The sequence below is a fragment of the Thalassophryne amazonica genome, chromosome 5 (genome assembly GCF_902500255.1).
Source record: "Thalassophryne amazonica chromosome 5, fThaAma1.1, whole genome shotgun sequence".
Taxonomy (NCBI): domain Eukaryota; kingdom Metazoa; phylum Chordata; class Actinopteri; order Batrachoidiformes; family Batrachoididae; genus Thalassophryne; species Thalassophryne amazonica.
In genome coordinates this window covers 127,141,166-127,155,564 of record NC_047107.1, presented here as the reverse complement: position 1 = coordinate 127,155,564, position 14,399 = coordinate 127,141,166, and the positions used below count along the sequence as shown (strand labels likewise).

Here is a 14,399-nt window from a genome sequence, read left to right as displayed (position 1 = left end):
GCACCGCACATTTCCACGATCATTTCACTTTTGATACATCTGAACGTTCGCATGGAGACGGACGTATGCCACGTTTTTGTGTGTACGCAGCCTTTGTGCATGAGGCCCCTGGTGTCTTGTCATATGTTGTGAGGATTTTCCTCAGGCACATCAGAAAACGGCTCACGCCTGCTTGATATGACGATACGTTGTCGGTGATTGCAGCAGTATGTCTCAGTGTAAATATCATTTAAATATGAAGAGATTAAACCTTTGAATAACTTCTGAGAAGCTCTTCTTTTTTGTCGACTTTTGCGCAGTACTGTGTTGATAAATCTCAACCTTTGAGCCTGAGTTGTTTCAGTGTTTCTGCAGCATTTTGACTTTTGGAAGTACTATTTTCCACATCATTAAGGAAGGAAGGTCAAGCTCCATCATTTCCTTTCCTTCATCCCTTTATGCCTTCTTTGTTTCCGAACTCTTTCTGTGGGGATTCTGCACAGCTGTCAACAACTCTTTCACATCATTTTCAGTATCACACCAAACACACATTAGTTCCCACACAGTAGTTTTTATTCTTTCAAGGAATATTTATTTAAGCATCTCTGCCTGTCTCCAGTTAGAGATACTGAAGGATGAAAGGCAAAAAAAGAGTTTTATGGTGAAAGGTGATACAGAGGCAGAAACACACAAAGATATCAGCAGGTCTATTAGACATTAAAGAAATGAAACAGTTCAAAATCATCTGTCACATGATATACTGTACGCACACGTCTATAAATATGTGTGCACATCTTTATCTATAAGATGTAGAACATTTGAAAAGTTTGCATTCACACAATAAAATCATATTTACACACATTTGTAATAGTTTTGTATAAAATTTGATAGTGATGTAGACTGTCTTTTGCATACATGGATTTTTTGCACTTCATAGTAATACAGCTTTGCACAAAACTACATTTTTCTTCCACATTAATTCTGTTGATTCACTCTAGAGGGATGTGTAATCAGATTACAAAAATACTGTATAATATAATCATAAGGAAACTGGCTTAATTGCACTAGATTATGGTGGTTTACAGGACGATTAAAAAGAGAAACAATCCCAAAGGAAATGCAGACCAGAAAATGAAAACCATTCATGACTTTCTTTCCTTCCTTTTCTTTAGCAGCATTTTTATACTGTTCACTGCTAAGTAGAATCGCTCGAGTGAGATGACTTCAGGTTGAAAATTTTACTTATAATGAAATACTTTAAAGCTGTTGAAACAATCTGCTGCAGCTATTTATATTCATGCTTCATGGTAACAATAAGTGTATCTTCTATCTGTACGAATGCCTCGGGTCATATTCCCTCTCTCTCTCTCTCTCTCTCTCTGAAGTTTGACAGCAAATTTTTTTTCTAAACAACAAATCATGCTGTCTTTGGCTGACTCTCAAACATTTTACTAAGTTTGGTCCAAATTAGATCAAAAATAGTTACTTTGTTCACAAGCAAACGAATGGACACACAGAACCAGGGGTCCTGAAAAGGGGAGAATAAGGAGAAGGATTCGTGGGAGCCATGATTGACAGGGGCCCAGAGAGGCCCCCAATACAATTATCATACTGACAAAATAATGTGGGGGTGGCCCGGTAAGATTTCTTTTCATGGGGCCCAAAATCCCTGGCAGCACCCCTGCACAGGACCTAAACCAATGCCCCTAAGTGCAGCTGCAGATTATGATGTAATGCTCTATGTTCCACCTGAGCTGTGAATGTTATGCATATATCAGGAAGTCCTAGTTTTACTTAGCTGGATTTTGAGAGATACAGTTGAATTTGTGATTGTTAGCGAGAGTAGAGAGCAGGTTGAGATGAGCCTGGACAGGTGGCTCTGAAGAGAAGGGCGATGAAAGTCAGTTGGAGCAAGACTGAATATATGTATGTGTGCGAATGAGGAGGGACATGGTGTAACAGTGCAAGCAGTAGAGGTGGCAGTGTGTTTAAATACATTGGGTAAACTGTTCAAAGTAACGGAGAGTGTGGTAGAGAGGAGAAGATGAGAGTACAGGCAGGCTGGAGAAAGTGACAGGAGTGGCTTGTGACTGAAGGGTGTCTGAAAGAGTGAAGGGGAATGTTTACAAGACTAGCTCTGTTGTACAGCTTGGAGGTGGTGGCACTAACAAAAAGACAGGAGGCAGAGCTGGAGGTGTTTCAATTTTCCTTGGGAGTCACCAGGATTGGTAGATGATTGGTAATGAGCTTCTCAGAAGGACAGTACAGGTAGGACAGTTTGGAGGTGAGGACAGAGATGTGAGACTGATATGGTTTGGACATGTACAGATGAAGGACCTAGACTATATAGGGAGAAGGATGCTGAGGATGGAACCACCAAGCAGGAGGACAAGAGGGAGGCCAAAGAGGAGGTTTATGAATAATCCAGTGTTGACTCCTAATGGGATTCACATGCTCCCAGACATGACTGAGTTTATGTTAAAATTACAGTATAACACAGACTGCGGTTGTTTTGCACACCATATGGTAAACATGTGATATGTCATCAAGCTGCACACTAGATGACTTTTCACTCAGCCAACTCATGTAGAAGCAACAGGAGCATGTACTTTTGAGTTTATCAGACGGGCTTGGATCACAGTTGCTCCCCTCTGATCTTGCTTGAGACATGAGGGAGTGATCATTAGTCATGCACATTTTATCTCACCTGATTACAGCCCGCAGATGGATGCTGGGGTGGAGGCGGGGCTTAGCAGCAGTAGCAATGATGGCAGCAACAGTGCTGACAGGCAGAGGGGGAGCTGGGAAATCACAGCTCACCCAATTTAGAGCGAGTGATTTAGAGGATCGTGTAAGAATTAAAAAGTGTTTGGTAGGAGATATGTGGTAATTATGTGAATGAGGCATGCTAATGTATAAATAGCATTTAGCTCGAGTTGTCTGCCAGAACTAGCGCACGGGTTTGCTTCATTTATGGGCAACCGTGATCTTCACATGCTATAAACAGCAGGCTTCTCAGACTCACGGGTGAGACGTACAGAGAGAGAAAATGGGGCTTAAGGTTTACGGAGTGTAACCTTTGAAATTTTAAATTGGATTTTTTTTTAAACTTTTGATGCCAAATTAAAAAAACACTGAAATGTGTGAATGTCTGAGGGCGCGTCAACATTTTCAAACCGTAGTATTTTGTAACAAATACAATGCAAGAAGATGTTAACAAAACATTAGGGCCCAGTGATTAATCAAATGTTGATTTCAGTTATGATGATATGATGATATAACGATTACAGAAATAATGTAATCCATTCCCTGACTATTTTCCCAATAGGGCTCAGGTTCTAAAACAGTGGACTGGTCCTTTAACACAAATGTTTGTCACAGTGTGGACATTCACATCGCTTTCAAAATAATCAGGAAAAATGTTAATATTAGCACGACGTCCATCACACATTAGCAGCGAAACATAAAAATATAATTAAGATATGCACACAGCGTTCCCTTCACTGCCCGCACTCGGTGATTTGTATTGTATGGCTTTCAGACTCGAGACAGCATTCACTCTGCTGTCCGTGGAAATGAGCTCATCTGTTTATCACTGTGTGTGTACTCTGACATTAACATCCATTACTGAGGACTTCAACATCTGTGGGGCACATCCTGCACCTTACCACACAGCGAAAAGCAAAAAATAAAACAAAAGTGATGTCAGGTTAGCAGTATACAACCCCTGGCAATAATTATGGAATCACCGGCCTCGTAGGATGTTCATTCAGTTGTTTAATTTTGTAGGAAAAAAGCAGATCACAGACATGACACAAAACTAAAGTCATTTCAAATGGCAACTATCTGCCTTTAAGAAACACTATAAGAAATCAAGAAAAAAAAAATTGTGGCAGTCAGTAACGGTTACTTTTTTAGACCAAGCAGAGGAAAAAAATATGGACTCACTCAATTCTGAGGAATAAATTATGGAATCATGAAAAACAAAAGAACGCTCCAACACATCACTAGTATTTTGTTGCACCACCTCTGGCTTTTATAACAGCTTGCAGTCTCTGAGGCATGGACTTAATGAGTGACAAACAGTACTCTTCATCAATCTGGCTCCAACTTTCTCTGATTGCTGTTGCCAGATCAGCTTTGCAGGTTGGAGCCTTGTCATGGACCATTTTCTTCAACTTTCACCAAAGATTTTCAATTGGATTAAGATCCGGACTATTTGCAGGCCATGACATTGACCCTATGTGTCTTTTTGCAAGGAATCTTTTCACAGTTTTTGCTCTATGGCAAGATGCATTATCATCTTGAAAAATGATTTCATCATCCCCAAACATCCTTTCAATTGATGGGATAAGAAAAGTGTCCAAAATATCAATGTAAACTTGTGCATTTATTGATGATGTAATGACAGCCATCTCCCCAGTGCCTTTACCTGACATGCAGCCCCATATCATCAATGACTGTGGAAATTTACATGTTCTCTCAGGCAGTCATCTTTATAAATCTCATTGGAATGGGACCAAACAAAAGTTCCAGCATCATCACCTTGCCCAGTGTAGATTCGAGATTCATCACTGAATATGACTTTCATCCAGTCATCCACAGTCCACGATTGCTTTTCCTTAGCCCATTGTAACCTTGTTTTTTCCTGTTTAGGTGTTAATGATGGCTTTCGTTTAGCTTTTCTGTATGTAAATCCCATTTCCTTTAGGCGGTTTCTTACAGTTCGGTCACAGACGTTGACTCCAGTTTCCTCCCATTTGTTCCTCATTTGTTTTGTTGTGCGTTTTCGATTTTTGAGACATATTGCTTTAAGTTTTCTGTCTTGACGCTTTGATGTCTTCCTTGGTCTACCAGTATGTTTGCCTTTAACAACCTTCCCATGTTGTTTGTATTTGGTCCAGAGTTTAGACACAGCTGACTGTGAACAACCAACATCTTTTCCAACATTGCGTGATGATTTACCCTCTTTTAAGAGTTTGATAATCCTCTCCTTTGTTTCAATTGACATCTCTCGTGTTGGAGCCATGATTCATGTCAGTCCACTTGGCGCAACAGCTCTCCAAGGTGTGTTCACTCCTTTTTAGATGCAGACTAACAAGCAGATCTGATTTGATGCAGGTGTTAGTTTTGGGGATGAAATTTACAGGGTGATTCCATAATTTATTCCTCAGAATTGAGTGAGTCCATATTTTTTTTCCTCTGCTTGGTCTAAAAAAATAACCGTTACTGACTGCCACAATTTTTTTTCCTGATTTCTTATAGTGTTTCTTAAAGCCAGAAAGTTGCCATTTGAAATGACTTTAGTTTTGTGTCATGTCTGTGATCTGCTTTTTTTCTACAAAATTAAACAACTGGATGAACATCGTCCGAGGCCGGTGATTCCATAATTATTGCCAGGGGTTGTACTATGGTATACTGCTAGAAAATATTACTCTTACACTGTATATTGATATTTTTTAAACATTTCATCATCATTTCATGTACAGGCTCCAAGCAAACTACAATATTTACAAACTGTCATATTCTAATGTGCAGCTGTTAATGTTTTATCAAATTAATATATTGAAAGTTGTCGTCATTATACACAAACACCAAAAAGTGCAATTTTGATTAACATACCTCACCTACTGAGGTACAACAAAAGAAAGTTGGCTGATCTCTAAAATCACTCTATTTTTTTTTCTTTAAGGCATATGAGACATGGTAATTGATTTTGAAAATATGACACAGGATGACGATTATTGGTTTTGTTCTTATATTGGAAATGTTACTCCAAACGCATCACATAAAAAGAAAAAAAGCCCTGTTTAAGTTTCACCTCAAATGGGCGGAGCCAAGAAGCCAAAGTAATAGTAATTTGTGTAGAATGAGAATTCATGAAGTACCCATAGGTTTTACTAGACTCTTAGTAAAATCCATACACTGTTTTCTATGTGGGGTGATCAGTCAAATTCATGTTCTGAGCTCAGGTTGCGAGCTTGTGAGAGCTTGCTGCTGAATTTCCACAGTTACTCAGGTCATAATTTAATACAAAAGTTTATATAGTTCTCTATTTACAGTGAAGTATTTTATACGTGCATGCGCTTCATGAATTGTGGTCCAACATTATTATTAGTAGTAGTATTTCTACTTAGTTGGACGTATGTAAATATTAATACAGGCTTGGTTATGTAATATTTTGCCACCTGTCTTCTCTCCGAGTGATGGACATAGTGGGCCCTATCTTGATAGTCAAATGGTCTGAAATGCAAAGCGCGGGTGTATTTGGGGCACTTTTTGCTGTTCAGCAGGCACGTAATCAGAGTGCAAGGCTTTGTACAAAGGGGTTGGATTCATGGACTTGTGCACTTGTGTGGGGCCAAGTACAATAACTTCAGTTATTGTACTTGGCCCCACAAATCTTAGAAACATGGTGTCTCACCAGATCCTTACTCTGGATGGCATTACCCTGACCTCTAGTAATACTGTGAGAAATCTTGGAGTCATTTTTGATCAGGATATGTCATTCAAAGTGCATATTAAACAAATATGTAGGACTGCTTTTTTGCATTTACGCAATATCTCTAAAATCAGAAAGGTCTTGTCTCAGAGTGATGCTGAAAAACTAATTCATGCATTTATTTCCTCTAGGCTGGACTATTGTAATTCATTATTATCAGGTTGTCCTAAAAATTCCCTAAAAAGCCTTCAGTTAATTAAAAATGCTGCAGCTAGAGTACTGACGGGGACTAGAAGGAGAGAGCATATCTCACCCATATTGGCCTCTCTTCATTGGCTTCCTGTTAATTCTAGAATAGAATTTAAAATTCTTCTTCTTACTTATAAGGTTTTGAATAATCAGGTCCCATCTTATCTTAGGGACCTCGTAGTACCATATCACCCCAATAGAGCGCTTCGCTCTCAGACTGCAGGGTTACTTGTAGTTCCTAGGGTTTGTAAGAGTAGAATGGGAGGCAGAGCCTTCAGCTTTCAGGCTCCTCTCCTGTGGAACCAGCTCCCAATTCGGATCAGGGAGACAGACACCCTCTCTACTTTTAAGATTAGGCTTAAAACTTTCCTTTTTGCTAAAGCTTATAGTTAGGGCTGGATCAGGTGACCCTGAACCATCCCTTAGTTATGCTGCTATAGACGTAGACTGCTGGGGGGTTCCCATGATGCACTGTTTCTTTCTCTTTTTGCTCTGTATGCACCACTCTGCATTTAATCATTAGTGATCGATCTCTGCTCCCCTCCACAGCATGTCTTTTTCCTGGTTCTCTCCCTCAGCCCCAACCAGTCCCAGCAGAAGACTGCCCCTCCCTGAGCCTGGTTCTGCTGGAGGTTTCTTCCTGTTAAAAGGGAGTTTTTCCTTCGCACTGTAGCCAAGTGCTTGCTCACAGGCGGTCGTTTTGACCGTTGGGGTTTTACATAATTATTGTATGGCCTTGCCTTACAATATGGAGCACCTTGGGGCAACTGTTTGTTGTGATTTGGCGCTATATAAAAAAATTGATTGATTGATTGATAACATGAAGTAATCTAATTTATTAATCATCGTTCCCCTTAAGAGTGAGTGTGTCAGGAGCACATTGCTGTGGAATTAAGTAAGAGAATGCAAGTGAGAGGTTTTCTGGTGAGTTAACCAATCAGTGTCAACATGTTAGAGTGCACCAGTGGACAGCAGCCACCAAAGCTCCCTGAGGTGAATCAATGAAGCAGTAAGGTGTAAGTTTTGTTTTTCTGTCACCCCCACCCAACTCCCAGAGACTACTTTAATCACTTTATCTGTTTGTCTTTCTGTGTGTATCCAAATGAAAACCTGAGGAACCACTTGGCTGATTTCAGTCACATTACACATGTGAATTAGCAGAGATATCATCTCACTCTGACAGTATAATGGGAAGGTCAAAGGACAAGGTCACCAAATAGTCTGAAAAATCTGATTTTATGCAGTAAGTTAAATAGTGAAAACTCACCTCCCCCGAGGAAGACAATCCTCTACTCCAAGTCATTTATTCCTTTTGCCATTAAGATGCTAAATGCAGAGTATAAATAAGTTGAGCACTGTCCATATGACCAGAACAGTCACAGAATGTGAGTTTCTGCATTTTATTCTTGTATTTAGTCTAGTTATTTAGTTTTTGTTCTTGTTTTTAGTTCTTTCTTTAATAGTCTTTTATTCTTGAACTTGTTCTGCTCTCTGCCTTGCTCATGTGCACAGCAGCTTTATTCCCCCCGTAATCTTTCCTCTGACATTTGGGAATTCTTGTTATTTTGTATAAATGTACAACCCCTGGCAAAAATTATGGAATCACCGACCTCAGAGGATGTTCATTCAGTTGTTTAATTTTGTAGAAAAAATGCAGATCACAGACATGACACAAAACTAAAGTCATTTCAAATGGCAACTTTCTGGCTTTAAGAAACACTATAAGAAATCAGGAAAAAAAGATTGTGGCAGTCAGTAACAGTTACTTTTTTAGACCAAGCAGAGGGAAAAAATATGGAATCACTCAATTCTGAGGAAAAAATTATGGAATCACCCTGTAAATTTTCATCCCCCAAATTAACACCTGCATCAAATCAGATCTGCTCATTGACATTGACCCTATGTGTCTTTTTGCAAGGAATGTTTTTGCAGTTTTTGCTCTATGGCAAGATGCATTATCATCTTGAAAAATGATTTCATCATCCCCAAACATCCTTTCAATTGTCCAAAATATCAACATAAACTTGTGCATTTATTGATTATGTAATGACAGCCATCTCCCCAGTGCCTTTACCTGACATGCAGCCCCATATCATCAATGACTGTGGAAATTTACATGTTCTCTTCAGGCAGTCATCTTTATAAATCTCATTGGAACGGCACCAAACAAAAGTTCCAGCATCATCACCTTACCCAATGCAGATTCGAGATTCATCACTGAATATGACTTTCATCCAGTCATCCACAGTCCACAATTGCTTTTCCTTAGCCCATTGTAACCTTGTTTTTTTCTGTTTAGGTGTTAATGATGGCTTTCGTTTAGCTTTTCTGTATGTAAATCCCATTTCCTTTAGGCGGTTTCTTACAGTTCGGTCACAGACGTTGACTCCAGTTTCCTCCCATTTGTTCCTCATTTGTTTTGTTGTACATTTTTCGATTTTTCAGACATATTGCTTTCCGTTTTCTGTCTTGATGCTTTGACGTCTTCCTTGGTCTACCAGTATGTTTGCCTTTAACAACCTTCCCATGTTGTTTGTATTTGGTCCAGAGTTTAGACACAGCTGACTGTGAACAACCAACATCTTTTGCAACATTGCATGATGATTTACCCTCTTTTAAGAGTTTGATAATCCTCTCCTTTGTTTCAAGACATCTCTCGTGTTGGAGCCATGATTCATGTCAGTCCTCTTGGTGCAACAGCTCTCCAAGGTGTGTTCACTCCTTTTTAGATGCAGACTAACGAGCAGATCTGATATGATGCAGGTGTTAGTTTTGGGGATGAAAATTTACAGGGTGATTCCATAATTTTTTCCTCAGAATTGAGTGATTCCATATTTTTTTCCTCTGCTTGGTCTAAAAAAGTAACTGTTACTGACTGCCACAATCTTTTTTTCTTGATTTCTTATAGTGTTTCTTAAAGCCAGAAAGTTGCCATTTGAAATTACTTTAGTTTTGTGTCATGTCTGTGATCTGCTTTTTTTCTACAAAATTAAACAACTGAATGAACATCGTCCGAGGCCGGTGATTCCATAATTTTTGCCAGGGGTTGTATATGGGTGACTGGTCGACTGCAACTGCTGCAACTTAACTGCCCTTTGGGGATTAATAAGGTTTTCTGTATCTGTTTCTGTATTTTATGCATATGAATCAGCAAACACAATACCATCTGCTAATCTATATATGTGGTGCCAAATGACATTGTGTGACATGAAATAATAAAAAGTAATGTACAAATCTGTTTCCTTTTGTGAAGAAGCACAATGTGCATGAGTCTTGAACCCACTTTTGTAAGGTGCGCCTGAGTCTTGTATGCTCTAACTACCAGAAACACACCATGATGGACTTTTGAGCGTTTTAGTTACTTTATGGTGCAATCACTTTTTGCCGTCAGATGATACTAACTGACAGTACTGTGCTTGATCACACCTTAATTTTAAAACAACATGCTTACGGTCACATAAATGAGCACAGTTCTGATCTGTATTTTAGCAATGTGTGAGATGGGCATGAAAACCACAAGAGTATCCGGTGGAAACTACCATTAACGCTTGCGCTGCGCTGTGCACTCCTTTGTGCTGGGTGTGATAGGGCCCATGAATAATACATATTATAAATAGAATTTGACCATGGTGATGAGATGGCAGCTATCAATGTGCATTGCTAATTGAAACTGTGCAAAACGTAAGAGTGCAATCAATGCCACACCCACACTTTTCAAGTTACCCTCTCCCTGAAACTCAAGCGCTGTGATTGGACGCCAGCATCATGTGCATGCCATGTGGTTTCCTCTCAGAAGTACAGTGAGGCAAATAAGTATTTGAACCACTGTCGAGTTTGCAAGTCTTCCCACCTACAAAGAATGTTGAGGTCTGTAAGTTTTATCATAGGTAAACTTCAACTGTGAGAGTCAGAATCAAAAAAAAAAAAAAATCTGAAAATTACATTGTTTGATTTTTAAATAATTAATTTGCATTTCATTGCATGAAATAAGTATTTGATCACTTACCACCCAGCAAGAATCTTGGCTCTCACAGACCTGTTAATTTTACTTTAAGAAGCCCTCTTATTCTACACTCTTTACCTGTATTAATTGCACCTGTTTGAACTTCTTACCTGTATAAAAGACACCTGTCCACACACTCAGTCAGTCACAGTCTATCCACCATGGCCAAGACCAAAGAGCTGTCTAAGGACACCAGGGAAAAAGTGTAGACCTGCACAAGGCTGGGATGGACTACAGGACAACAGACAAGCAGCTTGGTAGAAGACAACAACTGTTATGATTATTTATTAGAAAGTGGAAGAAACACAAGATGAACATCAATCTTCCTCTGTCTGGAGCTCCATACAAGATCGCACCTTGTGAAGTAAGGATGATTCTGAGAAAACCCAGAACTACACAGGAGGACCTGGTCAATGACCTGAAGAGAGCTGGGACCACAGTCACAAAGATTACATTAGTAACACATGATGCTGTCATGGTTTAAAATCCTACAGGGCAGCAAGGTCCCCCTGCTCAAGCCAGCACATGTCCAGGCCCGTTTGAAGTTCACCAGTGACCATCTGGATGATCCAGAGGAGGCATGGGAGAAGGTCATGTGGTCAGATGAGACCAAAATGGAGCATTTTGGAATAAACTCCACTCGCCGTGTTTGGAGGATGAGAACAACCCCAAGAACACCGTCCTAACCGTGAAGCATGGGGGTGGAAACATAATTTTTGGGGGTGCTTTTCTGAAAAGGGGACAGGACGACTGCACCGTATTGAAGGGAGGATGGATGGGATTGTGAGATTTTAGCAAACAGCCTCCTTCCCTCAGTAGGAGCAATGAAGATGGGTCATGGCTGGGTCTTCCAGCATGACAATGACCCCAAACACACAGTCAGGGCAACTAAGGAGGGGCTCTGTAAGAAGCATTTCAAGGTCCTGGAGTGGCCTGGCCAGTCTCCAGACCTGAACTCAATAGAAAATCTTTGGAGGGAGCTGAAACTCCAAACCTGAAAGATCTAGAGAAGATCTGTATGGAGGAGTGGACCAAAATCACTGCTGCAGTGTGCAAACTTTGTCAAGAACTACAGGAAACGTCTGAGCTCTGGAACCGCAAACAAAGGTTTCTGTACCAGATATTATGGTCTGTTTTTCTATTGTATCAAATACTTATTTTATGCCATAATTATTATGAATTATTTCAAAATCATACAATGTGATTTTCTGATTTTTTTTTTTTTTTTTTTTTTTTTAGATTCTGTCTCTCAGAGATGAAGTGTACCTACAGTCAAACTTACAGACCTCTCCATTCTTTGTAGGTGGGAAAACTTGCTAAATCAACAGTGGATCAAATACTTATTTTCCTCACTGTATCACAGCATCTTCCTAAACTAAGCCACGTGAACGGCCCCTCACACTAAGGTCCTGGTTCAATCACCAGGAGGTCAATGTGGTCCATGTCTTTGGTCTTGAAGGCGTCGGCGATGATCTGGGCAGCATCCTTATGATCCCGACCTCTCAGTGAAACTCCATTGACCTCCAGGATGACCTGACCCACCTTCAGCTGGCCACAGTTATGAGCTGAGCCTCCTTTCTGTCAGCAGACAAAAGAAAAAAAAAAAAAAACAAACAAGTGAGGGAAACATATTTAGAAAGAGATTAAAGGAATAAAGAGATTAAAGGAATAAATTAGATGTGATTAGTTACAAATTAAAACAAGGCAAGGTAACAGCCTGAAGCAAATGTAGAGAGGAACACAGGAGGACTTCATCAAAAAGAAAACAGGTGAACATGAAGCTCCAGTCTCCCATGTGTCTTTTGGCAAACTGAAGCGGAGATTTTATGTCCTCCTTTTTAACTTGGTCTTCCACTCTACTGTGAAGCTGTTTTTAAGAACAGCAACAGATTGACCAAACTGTTTCTGTTTCTTAAATCTGTAAAGGCACTGAGGTCCACCGTGCCGGTCCTGATTCCCAGATACCGTGACGAGAAGCACTTCACAGTTTACGACTCCCCGGTTGGGAAGTTAGTCCATTGTAGGTTACTTCCCCTGCCAGGGTCTGCACCCATTCTAGCTGGGTGGGCGGTACAGTGCAGACAAAGCACACACACCACGTTCCATATACTGGCAGTACAACATTTGATTTCCATTTGAAAACTAATGCTATGATTTCATGGCCCCGCCTCTTTCTTAATCAGGTCCAACATGAAGAATTAGTGTTTTTAGCTCAACAGTGTGGAGGATGTGAGGTCCACAACCATAGAAAAATATCATCAGTAATTTGGCTTCTTAATTTCTGGCTTTCTTTTCAGATTTTCCATTCTACCTTAAATGCACCATTAGCTGGCACTTTTCAGTCATTTTTAACCTGCCTCTTGGAAAATGTACGTTGCTCCAAATGACTTATTTTGTGGTCGGGCCGCTGAGAAAATGCATATTTACGAGGTCTGTCAATAAAGTATAGGTCCTTTTTATTTTTTTCAAAAACTATATGGATTTCATTCATATGTTTTTACGTCAGTCATGCTTGAACCCTCGTGCGCATGCGTGAGTTTTTCCACGCCTGTCGGTGACGTCATTCGCCTGTGAGCACTCCTTGTGGGAGGAGTCGTCCAGCCCCTCGTCGGAATTCCTTTGTCTGAGAAGTTGCTGAGAGACTGGCGCTTTGTTTGATCAAAATTTTTTCTAAACCTGTGAGACACATCGAAGTGGACACGGTTCGAAAAATTAAGCTGGTTTTCTGTGAAAATTTTAACGCCTGATGAGAGATTTTGAGGTGATACTGTCGCTTTAAGGACTTCCCACGGAGCGAGACGTCGTGCAAAAAATCTCCTTTAACAGTGGAATATCCGGATAAAATGCTGAAACCGACTTCTTCTGAAACTTCTCTGTTCTCTTACGACGTCCTGGATCAATAGAGCCTGAAATGTGGAGGTTTTCAGCTTGAACAGACTGACGACAGCGCCTGAGAGCGCTGCACGATGTCTCGCACCGTGGGAAGTCCTTAAAGCGACAGTATCACCTCAAAATCTCTCATCAGCCATTAAAATTTTCACAGAAAACCAGCTTAATTTTTCGAACCGTGTCCACTTCGATGTGTCTCACAGGTTTAGAAAAAGTTTTAATCACACAAAGCGCCAGTCTCTCAGCAACTTCACAGACAAAGGAATTCCGACGAGGGGCTGGACGACTCCTCCCACAAGGAGTGCTCACAGGTGAATGACGTCACCGACAGGCGTGGAAAAACTCACGCATGCGCACGAGGGTTCAAGCATGTCTGACGTAAAACATATGAATGAAATCCATATAGTTTTTGAAAAAAATAAAAAGGACCTATACTTTATGGACAGCCCTTGTGTGTGTATATATATATATATATATATATATATATATATATATATATATATATATATGCAAAGTTAAAATCTGCAATTAAAATCTGTTGATCCCACCGAGATCCTTTGTTTGGGTCTCATTAACATCAGATCATTGTCTCTGAAGTCATTGCTGGTGAATGACTTAATTGTGGATCATCGTCTGGATATGCTTGGGCTATGTGAAACCTGGCTTAAATCCACAGCTGTCCTTCCTCTGAATGAGGTCTGCCCACCGGCGTACACTTTTAGTCACATTTCACGTAATATGAGGAAAGGCGGGGGTGTTGCTTTTATTTATAAATCCAGGTTTACTTTATTAACTGTTGGGGGTCATAAATATAATTCATTTGAGCATCTGATTCTC

At 40.1% G+C, this 14,399-nt stretch overlaps 1 protein-coding gene across 1 annotated transcript in view; it reads right to left on the bottom strand.

Annotated features, from left to right (window-relative positions):
- Positions 1-10,383: 10,383 nt before the first annotated feature.
- Positions 10,384-14,399, bottom strand: part of LOC117510012 (whirlin-like) — a 274,252-nt gene continuing 270,236 nt past the window's right edge. Inside the window, exons 11-12 of the mRNA XM_034169619.1 lie at positions 12,043-12,251; positions 10,384-10,464 (exon numbers count right to left, since the gene is read on the bottom strand). Coding sequence (XP_034025510.1) covers positions 12,075-12,251 — 177 coding nt within the window. The 3' untranslated portion in view covers positions 10,384-10,464; positions 12,043-12,074. The remainder of the gene's footprint in view (positions 10,465-12,042; positions 12,252-14,399) is intronic.